Below are 20,974 nucleotides of genomic sequence, written 5' to 3'. Positions count from 1 at the left end.
GATGGCAGTGTTTCCAAGAGCATGGCCTTTAGGACTCTTTTCCCAAAGAGATCAATGGGAGTTTCCCCATTGGTTTTACCCAAAACAGCTTTGATCAATAATGAGTGCTTCTGGAAAGCTCCATCATGTGCCAGGGGATAACTGCATGCTGCACCCAGCTGGGCATGCAGTCAAGTGACAGGGACAGGCTCCTGCAATTTGGCCCTCAAAAGGGGCCTCTGAGCAGCTGCAGATCCACATCTGTGCAAACCACTGCATTTCTATCCACTGGCCATCAACACAGAATGAAAGCCAGTATGTTAAGTGGATCACAATGAGAGACATTGCACACGTGTAGAGTTTACACAGGGATGCACAGGAAACTGATGGGATGAAAAACAAACCACAGGAGAACAAAATTTAAAAAATGTCCTAAAATGTGCATTTTATTTCATATCATTATACAATGTTTACATACAGGTATACTTTTAAGACTGCTCAAAGAAAGTGTGAAAAAAGTGAGGCGAATATCGGTTTAAAAATTCCTCCCCTACCCCAAGTCCCCACAAATAAAATACATTTTAAAACAATCTCTTCCAAATTAATGTTTTGTCCTGAATTTATTGAATCTTTCATTTCAACATGAAAAATACAATCGAATGAATACTCAAGGTGAAATGCTGACCTACACTTCTGTATTGAGTTGCAAAAAGACAATTTAAAACCTTTAGAAGCCTTCACTTGTCTTACATGCCTTCGTTTTACTGAATTAGGAGGCACAGAAAGTCCAAATTCTCACAGATCACTAAAATTCTGATAAAAATAAATTACTGAGCTGGACAACTCCCGCCTTGTCTGATATCAAACAAAAGACTTCAAGTAGAACCTTTTGTTCAAAATAGCACCATTGCTGCCTGATCTCTCTTAATCACCAATCATTCTTCTTGTGTAAAAACTGTAGTTGGCACTTGAGGTGGGACACTTTCTGCCACGGCCAGGATTCTTCAAAGACTAAGCATACTGAATTGTTGAACTCTCTACAGAGTGTAGGTAACATTTTTGTTGGGAAATGGCACATTTAAACCATAATGTAATGTAGCTTAACCCGCATATGGCTTGCCCATTTTGGTGTTTCCCTGACCCCTGCTCGATAAYTTAGCAGATGTTCTTGTGACTGTGGTGAAACTAAAATAAAGACATGTTTATGGGGCTTCACGGCAAGCAGGTGTAAAAATAATAAAACAAATAGTGTGGTTGCTGCTAAGAAGGTTTTCACATGTTGTTTAACTCCAGTAAAGTTTGATCCAGCATCTGATGCATACTAAGGTTTTCTTCTTTGGCATGCGCCACTTTCTCTGTTGTGGGATTAGAAAATTAAAAYATGAATAGCAGTTCTTTGGAGGCACTGATTCTCAGAACATGAAGGCATGCAATTATCATTGCTCTCAGAGGGTTTAGAAAGTTAAGAAATGTGCATGCTCATAAATACCAATGTTACCCAGTAACACAACTAGTGAGAATTCCAAATTAATAAAACAAACAGCAAATAATTCAAGTTTAGAACTGTTTACAGMTGCATTTGTTAAGCAAATGCACTGCCAACAGAGACACAATGYTCTGGAAGCTCTTTGCTTATAGGAATGTGAGATAGTAAATGGCTTTTTTTTTAAAATAGGCAATAATGAAAATAAATAATTTCTTTGCAGATACATAGTTAAAAGTTTCATAGATCCCAGAAACACAAACAACAAAAAAAAAATAAAACTATTATAATTTTCAGTGAAGTAACCTTTAAGAAATTTATCTCTTGTAGAAAATAAATAAACTCAAAGTTAGTAGCTTTATGTTGCATGCACACTTTTAKAAGACAGTCATTTAACACACGTATTTGATACAATAAATGAGCATRATATTCTGGTGGTGCACCCTACAAGATCCAGTAATAGCAACTTCATACTACTGCAAGCATACCTTTAAACTGATCGGGTATTGTCAGATGGAGCTCCCATTCTTTTTGTTTGTTTGTTTGTTTTTTTAATGTYAAAACAAGCCCAATTCATAGTAAGGCAAAATWATCACATCAAAGTGTCCATACAAAACAGCTTCAAGTATCCTTTAAGTTGGTTTTGAAATACAGAAATATRAATCCTGGTGAATATTTTTCTCTCACCATAGTAAAAATCTTAACACCAATTGATGATGTTGGATAAACCGAATGCCTTTGTGCAAGGCAGGTTGTTACTTTTTCGATACTGTTAGCAAAATGCTGTAGCTGTTTACTTAAGTGGAAGGAAGCTACTGCACAGCCAAAGAGCTCAGTGCTCTCCAAAATAGATGTGCAGACACATCTTGAAAAGCCTCATCCAGAAGAAGCATTTTCGTATTTTCCCAAGAGAAACTRAGAATTTTATCCATTAATTTACCACAGAATCAACAGCTCAAAAAAATACTGATTTCTATGCTTCTTGCTTATTTGTACATTTACTGATTCATTCTTAAAGGAAATTTGGAAAAAGGTTTTGAAAAATTTAACAGTAAGTCACACTAAAGTTTAATCCTCATTCAATGCCAGCTTTAGTTCATTAGTTAGGCGACTGTTTTGCTCAAGTTGCTGGTAGAGTTGGTCTGTACAGGCAGCAAGCAGGTTAGAAGAGAAAAAAAGAGGCAGAATGAAGACAGATTAGACAGAGAAAACAGTTAAATAAGAGTTAATAAAGAAACCGGTCACATGACAGACAGTTCAGTAACATACAGAGAAACATTTTACCTCTGTTTCTAGAACTCTAGCAATTAAATAGCTACTCCAAGGAACAGCTACTGTAYCATATGAAGAACTGGCTAAGAATCCTGCTGTGGGGAACAGCTGTGAGACACAAACTGGAATAGAAATGGAAGAACTGCAGCTATATTCCTAGAAGTAGCAAGTCCTGCTTTAGTCTTCTGTACAACGTGTGGAAGGTTTATTTTATGATTGCCGTTTTTCTTTTCAAACTATTTAAGGTGTGGTGGTACCTCATCTGTCAGTGGAGTGAAACCAACTGCACCACAGCCAAYATAAGTAACAGCAGGAGAGATGCGAGTAGGCAACTACCACCGRGTCTGACTCAGCCCACACTCCTTTCCTAGGGAATTTAATGGCTGAAATGTTATTTTTGGTAGGAAAATATACTTGTGTTACTGGAATCAAGTTATTTTGATACTGTTACATTGCCAAGMTTTACTTCGTAAGAAAACAGACTCACAGTTGGTGAAAATGAAAAGAAAGGATGAACACCTTGCTCAAAAACAGAGAGGACAGCACAACAGCCACGTTATGAGAGCACATTTAGTGAAAATTGCACTGCAGAGTGAAAGAATGTCCCACGATGGCTTTTGACTATTTAGTGCTCTCAAATTGTCCATATTCTTCTCAATAGCCCAAGTACACCCCTACCCCTGACCTCTTGATCCCAGATTATTCCCCTACAGGAAATGACTGTTTCTGATTCTTTTCCACAAGCTGCCTAACAGCTTCCACAGGAATCCTCTTTCCCTGCAGGCACTGGACTCAGCAAAGGCAAAGCTGTGCAGTGAGTTGGTCTGCAGGACATGCTTGTGTGGTGAGCAACTCCTCCCAGCTTCCTCCCCAGCCCAAACTCCCACAGCCAGCTCAGTAAAGCCAGGGCACATCTCACAGCTCTGATCCTGCACTAGGAATAAATGGATCTTGCCTATCGTACATCAGGGTAATGTCCCACATTTGTGGGGGAAAAAAAMCCCATCAAAACCGTGGAGTAACTAAAATTTCACTCCGTCTGGCAAAGTGTATAAAGTTGTTGTTTAGAAAGGACAACGTGAACTTACACTTACCAACATCAGAGAAATCTAACCTTTAACTGAGGCAGAAATTTACAGCATTTCCTGACTTCCCAAATGACTAAACCCCCCTGCAAAGCAGGGAGAGCACTTCCCCAGTGAACACCGAGCCCTTGATCCCCCTGGGCCGGCTGTCCCTTTCCTCCAGAGCAGAGCCYGGCTCTGCAGGAGCCCCAGCAGCCCAGCAGGAAGTTCTGGCTCTGCTGCAGAGCCAGCAAAGCCCAGAGCCAGCCCTGCACATGCTGGGAGAAGCCTCAGGCAAGCAACCAGCCAGACACGGGAGGCAGTGTCACCACTGAGGGTGACAAGAGCGCTGAACCATGCTGCAGTGGGAAACCACAACAGCTCCCTGGAGTGAAGATCAGCGCAGCAGCACCAGCCAGGAATTCTGTATGCAGACACCTGGGGATCTGCACTGCACTGCCCATTTCCAGGACTCCATCCAGCATTCTGTCACCCTCCAGTGCAGAGAGCTGATTGTGGATGACTGACACAAAAGGCAAATTTTTGATACTGGTGTTTAAAATCACTGAGTTAAAAATGGATAGGTTCCTACAATGGATTTTGCTTTTCTGTTTACTTTTAAGAAACACCAGAAGCTGGAGTTGCTGTAGCGTATTTTACTCTGGCTCAGCAGACAAGTGCCAGTTGACCACATTCCCCCTAACTTGCATTTGTGAAGTTAACCTTAGCCTCATAGTCATTTCACAAATGCTGATTCCATTATATTTGGTTAATTTTTATATATCCCATTCTATTTGGTTGCCCTTCAGACACAGCCTATTGCTTTTCAGGTGCAATACACCATTTACTGTTTGTCATCTGAGYAGTAGCAGATTACTGAACTTTATTACTTGAACTATCAGTGATGGCTGATMTAAATCCTGCACTGGGGCTTCTCCCCACAGCCAGCAGCATTAGGATATGTCCTAGGCTAGAAAACCAGRATATGCCAAAGTTATGCAAGGATGGCAGGCCAGGAAGGCAATGCATCCATTGGCAAGCCTTATTTAAAAAACAAGTTTTGAGGAGGGGAGAAAGTCTAGTTTAGATTGCACTGCTGAATAATCCCAAAGCTGAACAAGAAAGAGAYGTTTACATCATTCTACGGGTTAAAAACTACACTTCAGCTGTGATATAATGAATTTATTTAGCTTTGGTGACTTAAGAACTTTAGCAATATACAGAGTGAAACCAACTAGGAAGCATCACCACGAATCAATTCAGTTTAAACTGATTCACTTTAATCTGAACTAGAAATAACTTCTAACTTTACTGTGATGTAAATAAAGCTAAAAAAGGCAGTAAACTCCCTAGCTGCAAATAATACAAAAAAGCACAAGATTTTAGTATTTAATGCTTCATCCATAATTAGACACTGACAAATCAGCTGAAAGCTCTTCAGGCTTTCAGACTTGAAATCCATTATGTTCCACTTGGAGCAGAATAATTTCATTAATAGTATCATAATGAGAAATCTCCACTCCAGTTTTGAAACATTTCTCATGAGTCTGCAATTCAAATTCACAATCCTGAACGATGCACAAGTGGAAAGCAACTGAAACCTCCCCGAAGAACTTCCAATTCTATCATGCCACTGAAGAAAACTGTATTGTAAAAATCCCAAAATGTGAGCAAGCAATATCTTTGCTGAAAACTAAGGCATGAAAGAAGGAAAACCTTTTTCAAGACATTTCAAGGATTATTTTTGGGTGAAAAAAAGAATTTAATGTTTTTGATGCTGCCTCTTTAAATCGGTCTCATATATATGAGTTAATGAACAAATACATTTAAATAAAGATAAGAAGTCTTCAGCATCAAGCTAGGAAAAGACTGCAGGCTTTAAAGTGAAAAATCTGGTTACATCAAGGATGTAACTGCTCTCTTAGCCATGCTCCCACGACCAAGTGACCCCAAGGAAGCAGTGTCCTTGCAAATTTTGTCCTAACAATAACAACTGGGAAAACTAACTCCTATACATCTATTTGTCATTTTGTCTGCAGCAGCGTTTATGAAAAACTAAGATAACAACTGGTCAGTTGACACACTATCCCACACACTGCACTCACTGGCTTGGCATTGTCAACATTCAGCCAAAAGTGTTTTCAGCTAAAAAATGAAAACACCAGAAAATGAAATCCCTAATGGCAAAGAAGCGCAGATTTTATTAATAACTTAAATACTTACTGAAATAAATAAAAGGCAAAGGAATAGCAAAAGGGATACAGCTGGGATATTTATTTTACATTGAGAAATGTAGTTTCTGTACAGCAGAGCACAAAGAGAGCATGTTCTGAGACAGGTGATAGAAGAAGAGTCAACTAAGCTAGAAGACAGGACAATGAACCCATGAAACATCCAAAGCTTGGAAAGATGTTTTATCCAACCCGATGAAGATGTCTTTGGAGAAGTGAAGCAAAGAAAATTATCTGCATGAAAAGAAAAAGTGAGGTAAGGTAGAAAATAAAAAAAAAGGTGCAGTAAAGACTTCCAAAAAAGCTGCAATGGCACAGCAGAGCCCAGCATGCTGAGATGACTATGCTAGACAAACAGCACACCATGCTGGGACTAGAATCCTACAGTCATGTCCTCATGTACCAGCAGAGTACAATTTCAAGTCTGTTTYCCAGGCAGAAATATCCCAAATTAAAGAAATACTGTCATCTCTGCACACAGAGGAGGAAAAAGAAATCTATCTGCTTGATAAGCCACTGAGTAAAACCATATGTTGGGAGGGAATTTAAAAATAAAAAAATCAAAGCATACAGAACAGGCAACATTAGATCTCTACTAAAATGTTGGTAGACAAAGGGAAGAAAGTAATGAGCAGACCTGGGGACAAAAGAAACATGAAGAAAAAACTATTTAAAACATGGGTGCACACAAAATATGTCTCAAGCTCTGAGCAAACCTTATGMCTTATTGAAAGCATGCCAGGGCTTCCAAAAGGGAATGCTGGGACTAAATATCGCACCTCCTAAGCACTTGAGAGCCCAGGCTCTTCCCCTCTCCTGGGCCAGCTGCACAGCGTTCATGCAATGAAGAGTTTGAACATGGGAAGGTGGAGGGAGCACAGCTGACCTCTGTTCAGAGTCCGTGGGGGAAGTCAGTTTGTGTCAAACACAGCACAAACAAGTCACACCTCACAGCTGGTGACTCTCCTGCCTTCCTGCCACTCTTTATTTTTCTCCTTATGACTAAAGGTGATATTACCCCATTTTCGGTGCATGCAAGTGAAATTATGACTGCTATCTGGAACATATGCAGAAGCAACCTACAATTCAATTATCAGCTTAAATGACAGTGTTGTTTTAAAACCATTTCCACACTTGTAATTTAGTGATAACAGCTGAAATTTTCAGAGCAGTTATGGAAATTCAGATAAACACTTTCTACTGTAATTAATACAAAATACAGCTAAATCTAGATTTCTTTGACATTTTTGTAAGAACTTTGCCAGAGCAAAAACTGTGACGGAAGTCAAAGGAATACAATCTGAAAGCAACATGCACCAAGACAATTTTCTTTCAAAATTGATAAAATGAATGAAAAAAATTCATAAAATGAATATGATGGGCCTGGGAGATAATGGCTGAACAGAGGTGAACTGAAAGGATAAGCATGGAGCTGCACACATCGGGCAACCACAAGATAAAAGGATTGCAAACACAGAACAGACATGTAACCACAAGCTTACAAAATCACCATGAGTATTTACCAGGCTTGGCACAACACTCACCCACACTTTGCCACGGTAAAGCAATTGTTCATGGTATTTTGTACACCTATTGTCTCTAAAGGAAAGCATCTCCCACTACCCAGGGAGTGGTACCGCGCAATCAGTGAGGGCAGGGAAGCAGCAGCAGGCACAAGCTGGGAAGACATTTACATGGAAGTCATATCATTGAGAGCGTGGTCCAGCTCCTCACTGATGGCTTTGTACTTCAGTTTCTGAGCATAGAGCTCATCTAATGTTCCCCCAGGTGAGGCAGAGGTGTGCAAGGAAATGGAGTGAATCATGGGATGGAAGGTGAAGGTGGTGGCATGGGATATCATCCAGAAGCCGTAGGAAATGAGAAGAGCGCACAGAAAGAAGTGTTGTGACAGACAAAAGGAAACAAAATTAGARAAGGATAAAAGGAAGAAAATAGTGAACAGTTCTGTGCAACAAGTTCATTAACTGCACTGCCAGTGGGACAACCTGCATTACAAAGAAAACCAAGAAAAGAAAGACTACAAAAGAAGCAAAAATCCATGTTTCATTGCCCTGGATTTTTGTTTTAATGCATATTAGGAGGGCACACAGGAGCTAGGGAGGGAAGATCCAAAAAATAAGCCTCAAGGAGGTTGTTACCATTTTCTACCACCTTTTTTTTTTTTTTTTAATACCACTTGGGGTTTTGTGATGTCTTAAACCCAGTTTCTTACAGCAATTTTCGTTCATTCTGAACACTTATCTTCCTTCTCTTCCTTCCTGAGTCAGGGATCATACATTTTCAGCACCTACTCAGGCATGTCATAGCCTTCATACAGAATCCAGCCTGCCACACCAAGCAATTTAAGCTGCTTAAAATCCTAGACTCAGTGTAATGCATCTGAATGGTGAAATCCATATAACTTCTAATTACAAAGTCCTACTGAATTATTTTCTCCAAAGGCAAAAAGCACATTCCACTACTCTGCTGCAGTTCTAAGAGATTTATCAAAACCTTAAAACAAACTCTTTGAAGTAGCAAGCTATACTTCTGATTATGTATACAATGTATTAGCTTTGCCAAAACCTAGCAACTGGTCTAGGATACAAAATGCTTGACCTGACCCATACTTATCCCAGGAATAAATTAAGTTAGATTGCTACATTCCTAATGATTGCAAACATAATGCAGCTCTTCATCAGCTTTTTACTGAGATGATAATAACACTTGTCATCTGATCATTTATATATACATTTATATACTCCAAGCAGAAGATTTTATAAACCAAAAAATGAAAGGAGTCTTAAGAACATGAGAGAAAAAGAAACAGGCAAGAGCAAAACACTGTTCACCAGAAGCATTTAAGTTACCAATACATTTCATTTGGAAAATGTTTTGTCTACTTTACTCTTTAGGCAGACCCATTTATRTAAGTGGGAGAAGACTGTCCAGTAGAATTGGGTATTGAAAAAATTGCAACAAAAACCCCCACACAAGAGAAGAATACGAGATATATATTTCCACAGTAAGTAGAAAAACAAAGCCCCATACCTTCTAGGTCATCAATGCTCTTCTCCAGCTTGGTTACTGACCTCTCAGCAAACTCAGCACGGGTCTCAGCCTGAGGTCAGGACAAACACAGACTACTTTAGCAAACACACACAGAGTACTTAGGAACAGAGGAGCAATAATTCAAATGAGGAAAAAAGTACAACATGAGTAGGCAAATAATCAGGCTAGTATAAACCAATTTCTAGGGGAGACATTTAACATTAAACTGTTCCCAAAGTGGCATGTTCATCCTTACAGCATCAAAATAGTATTTATGTTACAAGAATCAAAGGTGCATTTTGGAAGATACATTGCAAAGAACAGCTCTAATTTTACCTCCTTCAGTTTGTCAGTCAGGACTTTAATCTCCTCTTCATATTTGTCTTCTTTCTGTGAGTACTGTAATAAGAAAGAGGATCACTGATATTAGATGAGTATTCTAAATATACTAAAAACCCCCACATTCGAAATTCTTGTAATAGATCATGTGTACACAAGAAATTAATATAGGTGAAACTAAATCAATTCCACTTGCAAGACTGTGGTAACAGGGTTTGTTACAAGAATAAAACTTCCCTTGAGTTATATTCCAGTGCAACATGGTGGGAACTTTGAGAASAAATTAGTACTACAGTTTTAAAGAATGAAGTCCTTTGGAGAAATTTAGTGTTAGTACACAATGCCGTGTTGAGGAACATTCTGAAGGATTACTTAATCCTGTCAGAGTACTCATCAGAACATGYGGCCAAATAATCCTGACCTATTTGGAACAAAGAGATATGCTATGTTCCAATCAGAGCTAAATATGAATTGAGTAGAAAATCCAACTGCCTCCAGTGACAAGAGCCTTGCTGAAATGCTGCAGTGATCAGCATACAAAGAAAACCCCACAGGCCAGATGACAAYGTAAGGGACACATTCTCACATAAGTCTCTAGCCTACCTTCTCAGCCTGAGCCTCCAGCGACTTCAGGTTGTTGGTCACAGTTTTCAACTCCTCTTCAAGCTCAGCACATTTGCTGTTATTTCGGAGGGAAGGCAGGAAAGGGGCGGATGGAAGATTCAGTCAAGCAAAAGAAACAGGAGAAAATAGGGGGAAAAGAYAGAGAAAAATGAAAACAATTACAGGGCAAAAGGACAGCCTCAAAAGCAGCTGATCCATCACAGATTGAAAGCAACTCTTTGTGATGCCAAATATCATTTCAAGTGCACATTAAGACAATGACCAGACAGAAATTCATCTACAGCTCTTGGCTTACACAGAAATATTTACAGAGCTTKTACATGTGAGACAGTTCAGCTTCTTTTGGCTGCACAGGAGATCAGTTTTAAAGGTAAAAATGAATAAATAAATAAAAAAAGAGACCAAAGAAAACCACCAAAGCAAGATGCAAAGAGAGTAAAGAGCATAGCAAGGACTTATGTGTTACTACTGAGTGAGCTAACTAGCTAYGGAAGCTGAAAGACTTGGGTTGCAGTTAAACCTAAAAACTGTTTATTAGTATCAGTACCTTATCCTCTGCAGCCATTAATGCTTTCAAGTTTTGATCCATTATTCTTAACTGTTCTTCCAGCTGTCGGACTTGGCTGTTAGTGAACACATGAAATGCACAAAAGCCATTCACAAAATCAGTGTGCAGGTACAGCATGCAGTGACAAAACACACGCGCACACACGGGAACACATTTACTTTGGTGCTGACCATTTATTTCAACATTTACAGTAAATGAGCAAAACATAGCTTTGAGCTGAACAYACAGTGTGCTGCCAACATTTCATGCACTTACAGCTCTCTTCTAGCACCTCAGATACACCTCAGGGCAGCTCCACACTTACCTTTCTGATAGCTCAGCACGCTCCTCAGCGCGCTCCAGGTCACTCTCAATGATCACCAGCTTACGAGCCACCTACAAGGACAGGCAAGGGACAGTCAGGGATATTACATTGCTGCAGCATACATCACTTTTATCAAGAACCTACAGAGCAGGGGACTGGGCCTTTTTTCATTTTTAGGTCAACATATGAGTTTTGATTACGTGACTTCTTCATTGTTCATTACTTAGCTATCTGATATCTTTCAAGATGCCTCTTTCCTTTACCAAAAGGCAGCTTAAATGTATTTTCCTCCGTAAGAGCTTAGGAAATACTCTCAAACATTTTAGTGCAAAGATCTAAGCACCAATGTCCTGCCACCTTGTCCCCTGAGGTATCTGGATGCCTAGTTTTCTTTCCACAGCTGTGAAGAGTGGTGTTTGTCATCTTTTGTGCTTAAAAGGCAAAGCAGAGAAACAAAATTACAGGCACAGCCTAATGGGCTTTGGAAGGAGATGACCTGTGCTCAAGAACTGACCTCTTCATACTTGCGGTCAGCCTCTTCAGCAATGTGCTTAGCCTCTTTAAGCTGGATCTCCTGGATTTCCATCTTCTCTTCATCYTTCTGGGCTCTATTTTCAATGACCTTCATTCCTCTGAAAAACGTGAAAAACAGGAAATGCAAGGTTCAGAGCTTGCCAGTTTATCTCCAGCTCTACTATTTGTGGTATGTGACTTGCAGAGAGTTGTATTCAGGTGAATGAAGCACATCAGACAGCTGAGTGTTCACACCATAGATTTAGTTCTGTGCACTCACACTTCAGAAGTTCAAGGAATGAAACATATCTTAGGAAGGAAGGAAGAAAAAGTGTGATTTGTTTAGCTCTTACTGTAGTTCAGCTGTACAGTTCTTTTTCATTTTAAGTTGCAGAAAAAGGCAAATAAAGGGTGCTGCTTCTAAAGACCTAATAAGAAGACTGAAAACATCTGTGCTTTTACACTCATCAACACCATGTTAAAACCCTTGCAGGACTGACAAGAATCATGTTTAGGGGCCAGACTCTCCTGGGTGTTGCCATGTCAGAACCCTAAAAGCTCGCTATGCTCTGCATAAGAAAATTTAACTCCTTTATAACAAGAAACACTGTGTTTTGCATATGTCTGACCCAAAATGATCTTAAATGTTTCAAAACACACTGTGAGTCTCTGACACATTTCTTTCCAACAGACTGCATCTTTAGTAACATAGAAATACACGTGCAGAATGTGTGGGTTTCTTTCACAATAAAAGGTTCTACACAGTTATAAAATACAATTGGTAGAAGAGAGATCTTCCGAAGTCACAAATCTTGAGTTCCTAACTTACATTATGGACTTCTGGGAATCTGAAGGAATTATCATTCTCTTTCCTTTGCTACACCTTCATGTACCAATCCTGCCAACAGGAGAAGCAAAGCCTCTTCCAACACTTTGCTATTCTCCAGGTGAGATTTTCTACCCACAATGAAACAGCACAAGAGTACCTCAAATAGTTGTTATCCAATTAGAGAAGTCTGGCCTGGGCCAAGCAGGATGTGACATAATACATCAAAAGACCTACCACACTTAAACCTCATCTTCACAACTGAAAAGAATCCAAGCCTAAATATTTTGGACATGTCTACAGACAAGCTGTAACTGAAGTCCATGTACACAAAGGAAGAGGAGATTACACATGCTCAGAGACACAGGAGTGGTTTCATTTATTTCCCTAACCCACACCCTGGCAATTATGATCTTTGTCATAAGGGTAACGATCTGTTCAGGCGTGGCCCCACCCACCTTTCGCTCTCATCTGCAGCTTTCTCAGCTTCCTCCAGCTTCTGCAGGGCAGTAGCCAAGCGCTCCTGAGCCCGATCCAACTCCTCCTCAACCAGCTGGATGCGTCTGTTCAGAGAAGCTACTTCGCTCTCAGCCTGAGCACAGGAAGAACAGAAATTAATTCATAGGAACACAAACATCTTCTCTGGTGAAAGGTTATCCCATTACCTGTCAGTGCCATGTAACAGAACTTCAACAATTTTTGACTTCATCCACTAAGTCCATACACAGAGATGTACGTGATTGAATTGTGAGGTTATAACTTAACAAAGGGAAAAAGTGATTAATGCTTCCTTTCAATGAAGCACATCAAGCACTGTACAATTTGTACTACAAAGAATGGCATGGGAAGAATTATACACCATTGCTCAAATATTTTCTGTTATTGTATTTGCAGACATTAATTACAGACACCTCCCCTTTTTAAAACCAAATCAAATCAAATCAAATCAAATCAACACAAACTACTCAATTCTTCTGTTACCCTAACTCCTTTATGACCTTTCACCAATTTTTTAAGACATTTCCCTTCAGTTCCATAAGAAGGGTTCAGAGTAAACATGTAAAAACACAYCTGGATCAGCATTTGCAATGAGACAGCTAACAAGAGAGAGCATGACAACATTTAAGAAGTGCCCAAACATCCAGAAGTTTTGCTTACAGGCAAGCTGTGTAAGAGTTGATAAAAAAGGCACCAGCAAGGACCCTGCCAAGGCAGGAATACCTTAAAACTTTTTTTTTTTCTCCCATAGTACCATCCCCAAACTTCCCCTAAATTTGCCTCTCTTGAATTACCTGTTCTCTTAACCTTCTGCATAGCGCTTGCAACTCATCTGCCTCTTATCTTTACAAGCTCTTCTGACAGCCTCAAACCTACACTTGTTCAAGCTGCAGAGTCAGTTCTACAACAGCCTTCTTGTGATAACCTCATTATTAAACTTACTTTCTTTCAAAACCACATTAAGCACAAAATATATATAAAAAGGTAATTATTCTAAAAAGTAAAACACTTCAGAGAATAACACTCTTAATTAGCACTGAAAACTAACATATATGAGATATACAGAGATATATATACTATGTATGAGGAAGTACACATCTGAATTTCCTATGATGTCTAGTTGAGGGGTTAACCAACCCTCTGGCAAAAACAGATACCRAAAGTAGCAGCTTGATACTTTTTCTTTTCTAACCAGAGGTAACTGGATACAATGGGCTGCAGCAAAGATTTTTGCTGTACATAACACAAGAATAACTTACAGGCCAGAGAAGTAAACAAYCTCTGACATAAAAGTAATGATATCCTGCTAGAATAACTGAGAGTAACACACAAGCAGGGAAGCAATTTTATCTTTAAACATTAATATGCATTGGCAGGGAACACACAGAACCAGAGGGAGGAGAGACTTCATCCTTAGAGATCCACATTAATGCAAATATAAAATATTTAGCTATGTAATCATGCAGTAGTATTCCAAACCTGTATTTTCTGACTTCTGGCTTTAAAACAGTAGGAATTTGAACTTTCAGATTCAAGAAAGAAAATACCCTTTCACAGAAGCAACCCTAGRGAAATTTATAATGTTACAAGTTAATTATTATCATGTCAAGACCCCTCATCATGATAAGAGCATAAAACGTGCTTCAAAAACACAGGGTGACTAAAGTTCAAGTTTTCACTTCCTGCTCCAGTAACTCACTAAGGATTTACCAACCAGCCTTATATGGCCCAAGTTATTCTTCTGCAGAGCAGGACTTCTCTCCTTATATGGCAAGGAAGGAAAAAACCCCAGTGACATTCGGGGCACTCCCACAGCTACCAGGCAAACATAACCCTGTGTTTCTGCCATAACACTTATACACCACATATTTTTACAATGAGCGATGGATGACATGGATAAGTTTCCATTAGGTGTTAATTATTATTATTATAAGGGAGATTCTGTTTTCCAGAAGGAGTAAGAAAAATRCATTTTAAAATTACCAACAGCCCCTTGAGATACAGGTACTCCAAACAGAAAATTCTTTTTGAAGGGAATGGCTGCTAATCACAGCCTTGAAACTTCTAACAATCTGGTTTAACAATCAAAAGCTGGAGGCTGTGCTATGTGTTGGTCACAGCTGTAGCTTTTCCATTGTTTGCATATTTGTACCTTGCACAGGAAGAAAAAAAACCCCAACATAACAACCCCAGCTGGTCACATGCTATAAATGTAAGGCATTACACTGAGGYAAGGGGCAGATTCACACCTCAGCTCACTTGCTGAAGCGCTCTGAAAGCCTCCCTCCTCAAGCATTTAAAAATACAGCTGCAACAATAAAAATTCTCATACATAGCCAGCACTGTAGAAAAAGCACACGTCTACATGTACCTGGGAGTTCAGTTTTCTGCATTTATTCACCCCAGCACTGACCCCTCCACAGAACAACGTAAATAMTGTGTAAACGCAGTCTGCAGAATTCCATATCATCTGCATAAATCGACTCCAGGGAAGAAACAAACATTGACCTTCAGGCTCCTAAGCTTTGTTGTAATGTAGCTGAGCTCTTAGGGGAAGACTTYACCAGAAAGCTGTAATCGCTTCTCCAGCACTATTCCTTCTGTCACAAAAGGTAAGAGCAAAGCTTCCCCTTTCAACAGAAATCCCTTAATATAGAATATATTAATAATATGTTTTTAGAAAAATACAGGTTACTGAAAGTAAGAATACTGGTGTCCTTTACTCTACAAAGCTTAGAAAACAAGTTTTTTAAAAAACAGAAACCCTTATGAAGTAAGTTAATTACTTATGGCCCTTCACTGAAAAAAAACGGATATGCCAAGTGATCTGCAAGAATGCAGTAATACAAGCACAAGTATCTATATTTCAATCCATAGGAAAGATCACCTGCAGGTAATCAGGAAGCCCTTCCTTCGAACTTGATGCCTAGAATCAAGTGCAGAAAGGGCTGTATTGTAAGGAAATAAAATAATTGCCATTTTTTCCTACTGTAATAAACTATACAAGAAATTTGTTCTTTTGCTTTTGTACAACCACTGAAGACAGGAAAACTGCCTCAAGGAACACTGTACATTTTATAGCAGGAAACATTAAGTTACAGCTGCTGGAAGTCCCAAAGGTCAGTGGCAAGACAAACACCAGCCCTATCAGTTTTTTCATTGTGATTGCTACCCACAATTACACCTCTCTGCTACGTAAGCCTGTGCTACTCACACCTGATCTTGCCTCTTGCCTAAAACCAAGCCTAGTGGTCCTTTCCGCTCTTGGCAAGCAGCCTTGGTGAACACCACACACTACATATGWACAGCCATTGGGGCTGCAAGCTCACATTGCTGAGGTGTTGTCAGGGACAATGGGCGATCTCAGGTTCAGCCTTACGTACTTCCCAAGGGTCGCCATGCTGACTTCCCACAGACGAACTCGTCTGGATGGAGTAAAAGAACTAGGACTTGTGAGGAAAAAAATCATAAAAGCTTGCTCAGAGCCTAATACAAAACTCGTACTCTCAAAGATTTTGCCTAAATCCAACCTGATTCCAAGCGGGGTTTCGCTGTTGGCCAGCACACCTGGTGCAGTCTCCCTGCGCACCGCACCTGGGCCCGCCCCACGCAGCACTCGGGTTACGGAGCCGGGGAGCGCAGCGCTGCGGGCCGAGCCCCGCGCCAGCCCGGCCGCGAGCTAACGAACCAGCTCATCGGACACGGCGGCCAAGGAAGCGGCCGGGCTAGCCGGGACGGCCCGCAACGCGGGGCGGCCGCGCCCCGGGACCCACACCCGGCGCCCCCCGCCCCCTCCCCCGGGCCGTGGGCCCAAGCCGGGCTGAGGGGCTGCCGTACCTCCTCCCGCAGCGCCCGCTCCTGGTCCACCTCCCGCTGCAGCTGTCCCGCCCGCTCCTCGGCGGCGTCCGCCTGYTCCTGCAGGCTGCGGATCTTCCTGCGCACGGCCTCGAGCGAGCTCATCGCCGCCATGCCCGCGCCTCGCCCTGCCCGCGCCGCCTCCCTCCGCCCGCCGCAGCCCCGGAAGTCCCCCCGCGCCGCAGCGCTCCGGGGCGGGGCTGCCGGCACCGGGCTGCGAGCGGGGCGGGCACGGAGGACGGTCCAGCCGTCCTGAGGATGGGCTGGTCCTGCCGGGGAATCGGCCGGTMGTGGCTGGGGATGGGYCGGGGATGGGCCGGTCCTGGCCCGGGATGGGCCGGTGGTGGCAGGGAACGGGCCGATCTTGGCCCGGGATGGCCGGTCCGGCTGGAGATGGCCAGGTCCGGCCGGGGTTGGGCCGGTCCGGTCCGGTGCGGCCGGCAGAGCCCGTGCCCAGGGGATGTGCTGGGGCAGCAGCGCCGCCTGGCGGCACAGSGCGGGGTCCCGCGGACCGGACAGGACAGTGCCGCACCGGACAGGACCGGAGCCGGGGCCAGAGCCACCTCTCTCTCCACAAACCGCCCCCATACGAGCCTAATAAAGTGACACCCAACAACCCTCCAGATGTCGCTGCMTTCGGCCTGGCTCCTATGAGACACGGGGAGGGGAGAAGGGGCTGCAGCGGCCCCCTCCCAGGTGGGCTGGTCCGGGGATGTGTCTGGGTTTTGGGAGATGAGTCACACCGGAGAGGTAAGATTTCCTCATCCAAGTGTAAGACGAGTCCATCCCAGCGAGCCGACACTCCCTCTCCCTGCCTGTGCCTTTTTCCTAAGGCTTGGAACTATCCAAACTAATAAGGCAAATAAATACTGGCTCAACTGCAACGCCCCAAAGATACCTGCCCTGCCAAAAAAGAACTATGTCCCTAAAATGTCAGACATATTCCATGCATACAAATAAATATGGCATTTACCTAGGTGAAAACAAGCCAGACACTCTCCCACCCTCCACCTGAGGGAAGACTGCAAATAAAATTGCCTTCAACTAGCTTCCAAACGCTGTTTTCCAGCAGGGCAACATGGCATGGGGATCAGTTAGGAAGATCCTTAGTTTCAAAATGGGAATCTAGTAGCATTTCTCCTGCCTTCATCCTAGGCAAGCTATTTCCAAATAGTCTGCATACTTTTCCATATAAGGAATATCTCCTCTGGATCTGTATACGGTTCCTTTGAACAAACTAAATAAACGTCCTGCTAGGAAGCTGCCTCTCCTATGGCAGCCAGGCACAGAGTAGACATCTGATCCATATTATACACAGAACCCTCTCCCCTGTTCCTTTGCACACTTCTGGTTAAGTTCTTGGGTTCTCTTTCAAAGCCATATAACTTAATTGCTATAACAAAGCTAAACTTTTTTTTATCCTTTCTTCCTTTTATAATTAAAGTAAGATAAAAGCATGTTGTCTTTCATACAAAGTTGTTGTTTCTGACATCTCCCTTTCCCGAAAGTATCCTTCCTCCCCCTGAAATACTTTGCTTGCTTCATTTGTGACAATTCCTTTTCATTATAGCTTTGAGGTTGMCTCTTAAAGATGAGCTATAGGAAAAGGAGGGTCATTGCTTTGGAAATACAGTATTTCACCAAATCCTGTAATTCAGACCTCAGGGAGAATTGAATTGTCAAACAGCAGCAAGAGAGACCAGGACCTTAACTGCAGAGATATCACACTCATGGTTCCATGCATGCAATGCATTAAATGCATGTCAGGGACAGACAGGTGGGTGGGATGAGGGCCTGGGAGAGGCACAAGCTCTTGCCTTATTACCATATAAAGTGCTGAGCTATATATATCTCCCAGCTTGCTCCCAAGATCCCTGTCCTCTGAACTGCAAAGCTAGCAAGTATCATCTTCCGGACAATTTTCTGTCACACAAGACTGAACTTTTCTTTGACAAGTGAAGCAGTTCCACTATTTCCAAGGAAAAAAAAAAAGAGAAAGTTGGAGAGGACCTTTTATCTTGGGGACCAGTGAGCCAAACTAGTATCTAGCCACAGTTCTAACACATGCATGCCAAGGAACAGCTCTCTTGAAGACAGAACTAGCAGCCCTTGCTCTTCTGGATCTCCCTCTCCTGCACCTACTTGCTAGTAACTCCCTGATTCTGTTTCACTGTCAACACAGTGTTGTTCCAGCCTGAGCTGTTTAACCCAGCACCTGAACAGATAAACCACCATTTCTTTACTTTCACATCTARAGTGGCAAATACACATGAAAAGCACATGTCAAGTGAGCAGAAACCCAATCAAATGCCTCTGATAGTGTGCAAACCTCATGCAAGGAGGCAGTGCTGTGTTTCCCACCTTCCTGCCCAGGAGGTGCCTGGACCCTGCCATCAGCAAAGCTTTGGAGTGCTGCTGGGCAGGAGYCCAGGCTGTCCTGAGCAGAGGGTGTTTGTGGTTTCTCATTTGGGCTTGTGGTGAAAGGGATGGGGGTAACTTACATCTGTGGCCTTTTTGTCAGCCAGTTCCAACTTTTCCTGTGCATCTTTTAGGGACTCGGAATATTTGTCCAGCTCATCCTCAGTGGCCTTCAGCTTCTTTTGTAGAGCCACCAGCTCGTCCTCCAGCTGTGATTCGGGTGGAGTGGTGGAGAGGGAAGGGCGGGACGGAAAAGGTGCAGCAGGCAGCGTGATCGTGCAAAGGAAGACGTGCAAGTGCAGAAGAGACAGAAAAGGACAGACGGACAGAGAGAGAGAGAGAAGAGACAGTTAGATCCTCTTTGCTTGTGGCAAGGGCACAATACCTTGGCAGCATTCTCCTCTGCGGAGAGGAGGCTGTCCTCAGACTTGTGTAGCTCTTCCAGCACTTGGTCCCTTGTATCCTCCGTCACACGCAATTGCTTTTCCAATTGCACAATGTCATCCTCTAACTAGGTGCACAAGAGGAAATATAACACACAAACAAGTTTCTCCCTGGGCTTAGAAAAGTGGGAAATTAATTTATAAATCCCTCTCCTTCCTCCCTCCTCCTCCAGGATCTCCCAGGAACGAGCAAACAACGTGTCCTCCTCCCCGAATCGAATAAAACCCCAGGTGTAAAAGGAGAGGTTTGGAGAAGGACAAAAAAATGGGGCATGCATCCGGAGAAGGGGGGGGGGGGGGGGGGGGGGGGGGGGGGGGCAGCTGGAATTGGACAGATCTGCTGAGTGATGCTGGATAAACACAGCTTTTACTGTCCTTTGCCAAATCACAGCACATCTGTTGACTAGGTGCTCCAGGCAGCTTCTCTAAGCCATGCCCCTATGACAAAGGCACAGAGGCCACGCGGCTGACCCAGGGCCCTGCTCCCCATSTGAAATGGTGGGGACAGGGGAAGGACCCCCTGCCGCACCCCCGGGAACCTCCAGCCGGCGGCTGCCAGGCTGAAGCTCTGCCTTAGGGAAAGTTCAACCAGTTCTGCAGGGGCGCGGGGGTGGAATACAACGAGGTACAGCGACGGGGGAAAAAGAGGGGGGGAGGGAAAAAAAAAAAAAAAAAAGAGGAGTCCTCTGGAAAGACTTGCGCCCCGGCGCTGGCTGTGCCCGGGCCCTTAGTGCAGACCTGCTTGCTTCTCTCCTCCGCTGCCTTCTTGTCCGCTTCGGCTTGCTCGGCTCTGTCCAAGGCGTTCTCCTTGTCCAGCTTCAGCATCTGCATCTTCTTCTTGATGGCATCCATGGTGGCGGTGTGCTAGGGCGCGTCCCCGCGCGAACTGCTCCCGAAAGAAAAACTTGAAAAGCTGCGGGACAGCCTGGAGTCCGGACGCAGGCGCGGCCCCCGGGGGAGCGGAGCGGAGCTGCCGGGCGGCGGGACTGATCCGTGCGGGACGGGGCGCCAGCCGAGTGCAAGCGGCGGCCAGGGAGCGACTCACAGATATGTACTTTCCCAGGGGGCTGACTGCATTCCTCAAGACATCCAATACTTTTTTGGAAAAGGCTTTTTTTTTTTTTTTTTCTCCTCCCTCCTCCGATCGTCCCTACCCCTTTACCTCTCTCACTGCCCCCCGGGTTTTTTTGGGAGGCACAGCCTTCCCATTCGCTGCCGCCTGCCATTTGACCGTAGATATGACTATATATGGGATGCGATGGGCGAGGTAAGGCGGGGGAGCAATTTGTTCCCATTTCCAAATAGGCAGGACGGGACATTTCGCTGCTACTCCTGGGAGGGAAAAAAACTCAACAACGCAGCAAGCCGGAGCGCGGGGAGCGGAGGATACGGGCGCCAAGGCTGCTCGCAGCGGGCAGGGCGTGTGGGTGRCACCAACCCCGTGCTGGAGCCGTCCCCAGCCGTGGAAATCAATCTGTCCCACGGCAGGAGCCGATCCCATCAGGC

The 20,974-nt window shown here is 43.3% G+C and overlaps 1 protein-coding gene across 26 annotated transcripts; it reads right to left on the bottom strand.

The window, feature by feature from the left end:
- Positions 1-389: 389 nt before the first annotated feature.
- TPM1 (tropomyosin 1) lies at positions 390-20,588 on the bottom strand. Of its 26 annotated transcripts, none has more exons than XM_057368647.1 (10): positions 20,207-20,573; positions 19,411-19,536; positions 19,109-19,234; positions 12,713-12,846; positions 11,430-11,547; positions 10,916-10,986; positions 10,023-10,098; positions 9,417-9,479; positions 9,081-9,150; positions 390-1,334 (listed from the first exon to the last, which is right to left on the bottom strand). In XM_057368647.1, exons 1-10 carry the CDS (start codon positions 20,318-20,320, stop codon positions 1,252-1,254), a joined length of 981 nt encoding a protein of 326 aa, XP_057224630.1. In that variant the 5' UTR covers positions 20,321-20,573; the 3' UTR covers positions 390-1,251. The 26 variants fall into 26 exon arrangements, with proteins under 26 accessions (XP_057224630.1, XP_057224627.1, XP_057224623.1 ...); XM_057368649.1 differs by lacking the exon at positions 390-1,334 and adding an exon at positions 6,372-7,802 and having other exon boundaries at positions 20,207-20,583; XM_057368648.1 differs by lacking the exons at positions 390-1,334; positions 10,023-10,098 and adding exons at positions 6,374-7,802; positions 10,591-10,666 and having other exon boundaries at positions 20,207-20,576.
- Between the last annotated feature and the right edge of the window lie 386 nt (positions 20,589-20,974).

The sequence above is a fragment of the Malurus melanocephalus genome, unplaced genomic scaffold (assembly GCF_030028575.1).
Source record: "Malurus melanocephalus ecotype Western Australia unplaced genomic scaffold, MMel_1.1 scaffold_96, whole genome shotgun sequence".
Lineage (NCBI taxonomy): Eukaryota > Metazoa > Chordata > Aves > Passeriformes > Maluridae > Malurus > Malurus melanocephalus.
The sequence above is the reverse complement of the archived record's forward strand: the minus strand, read 5'-3'. Positions and strand labels throughout refer to the sequence as shown.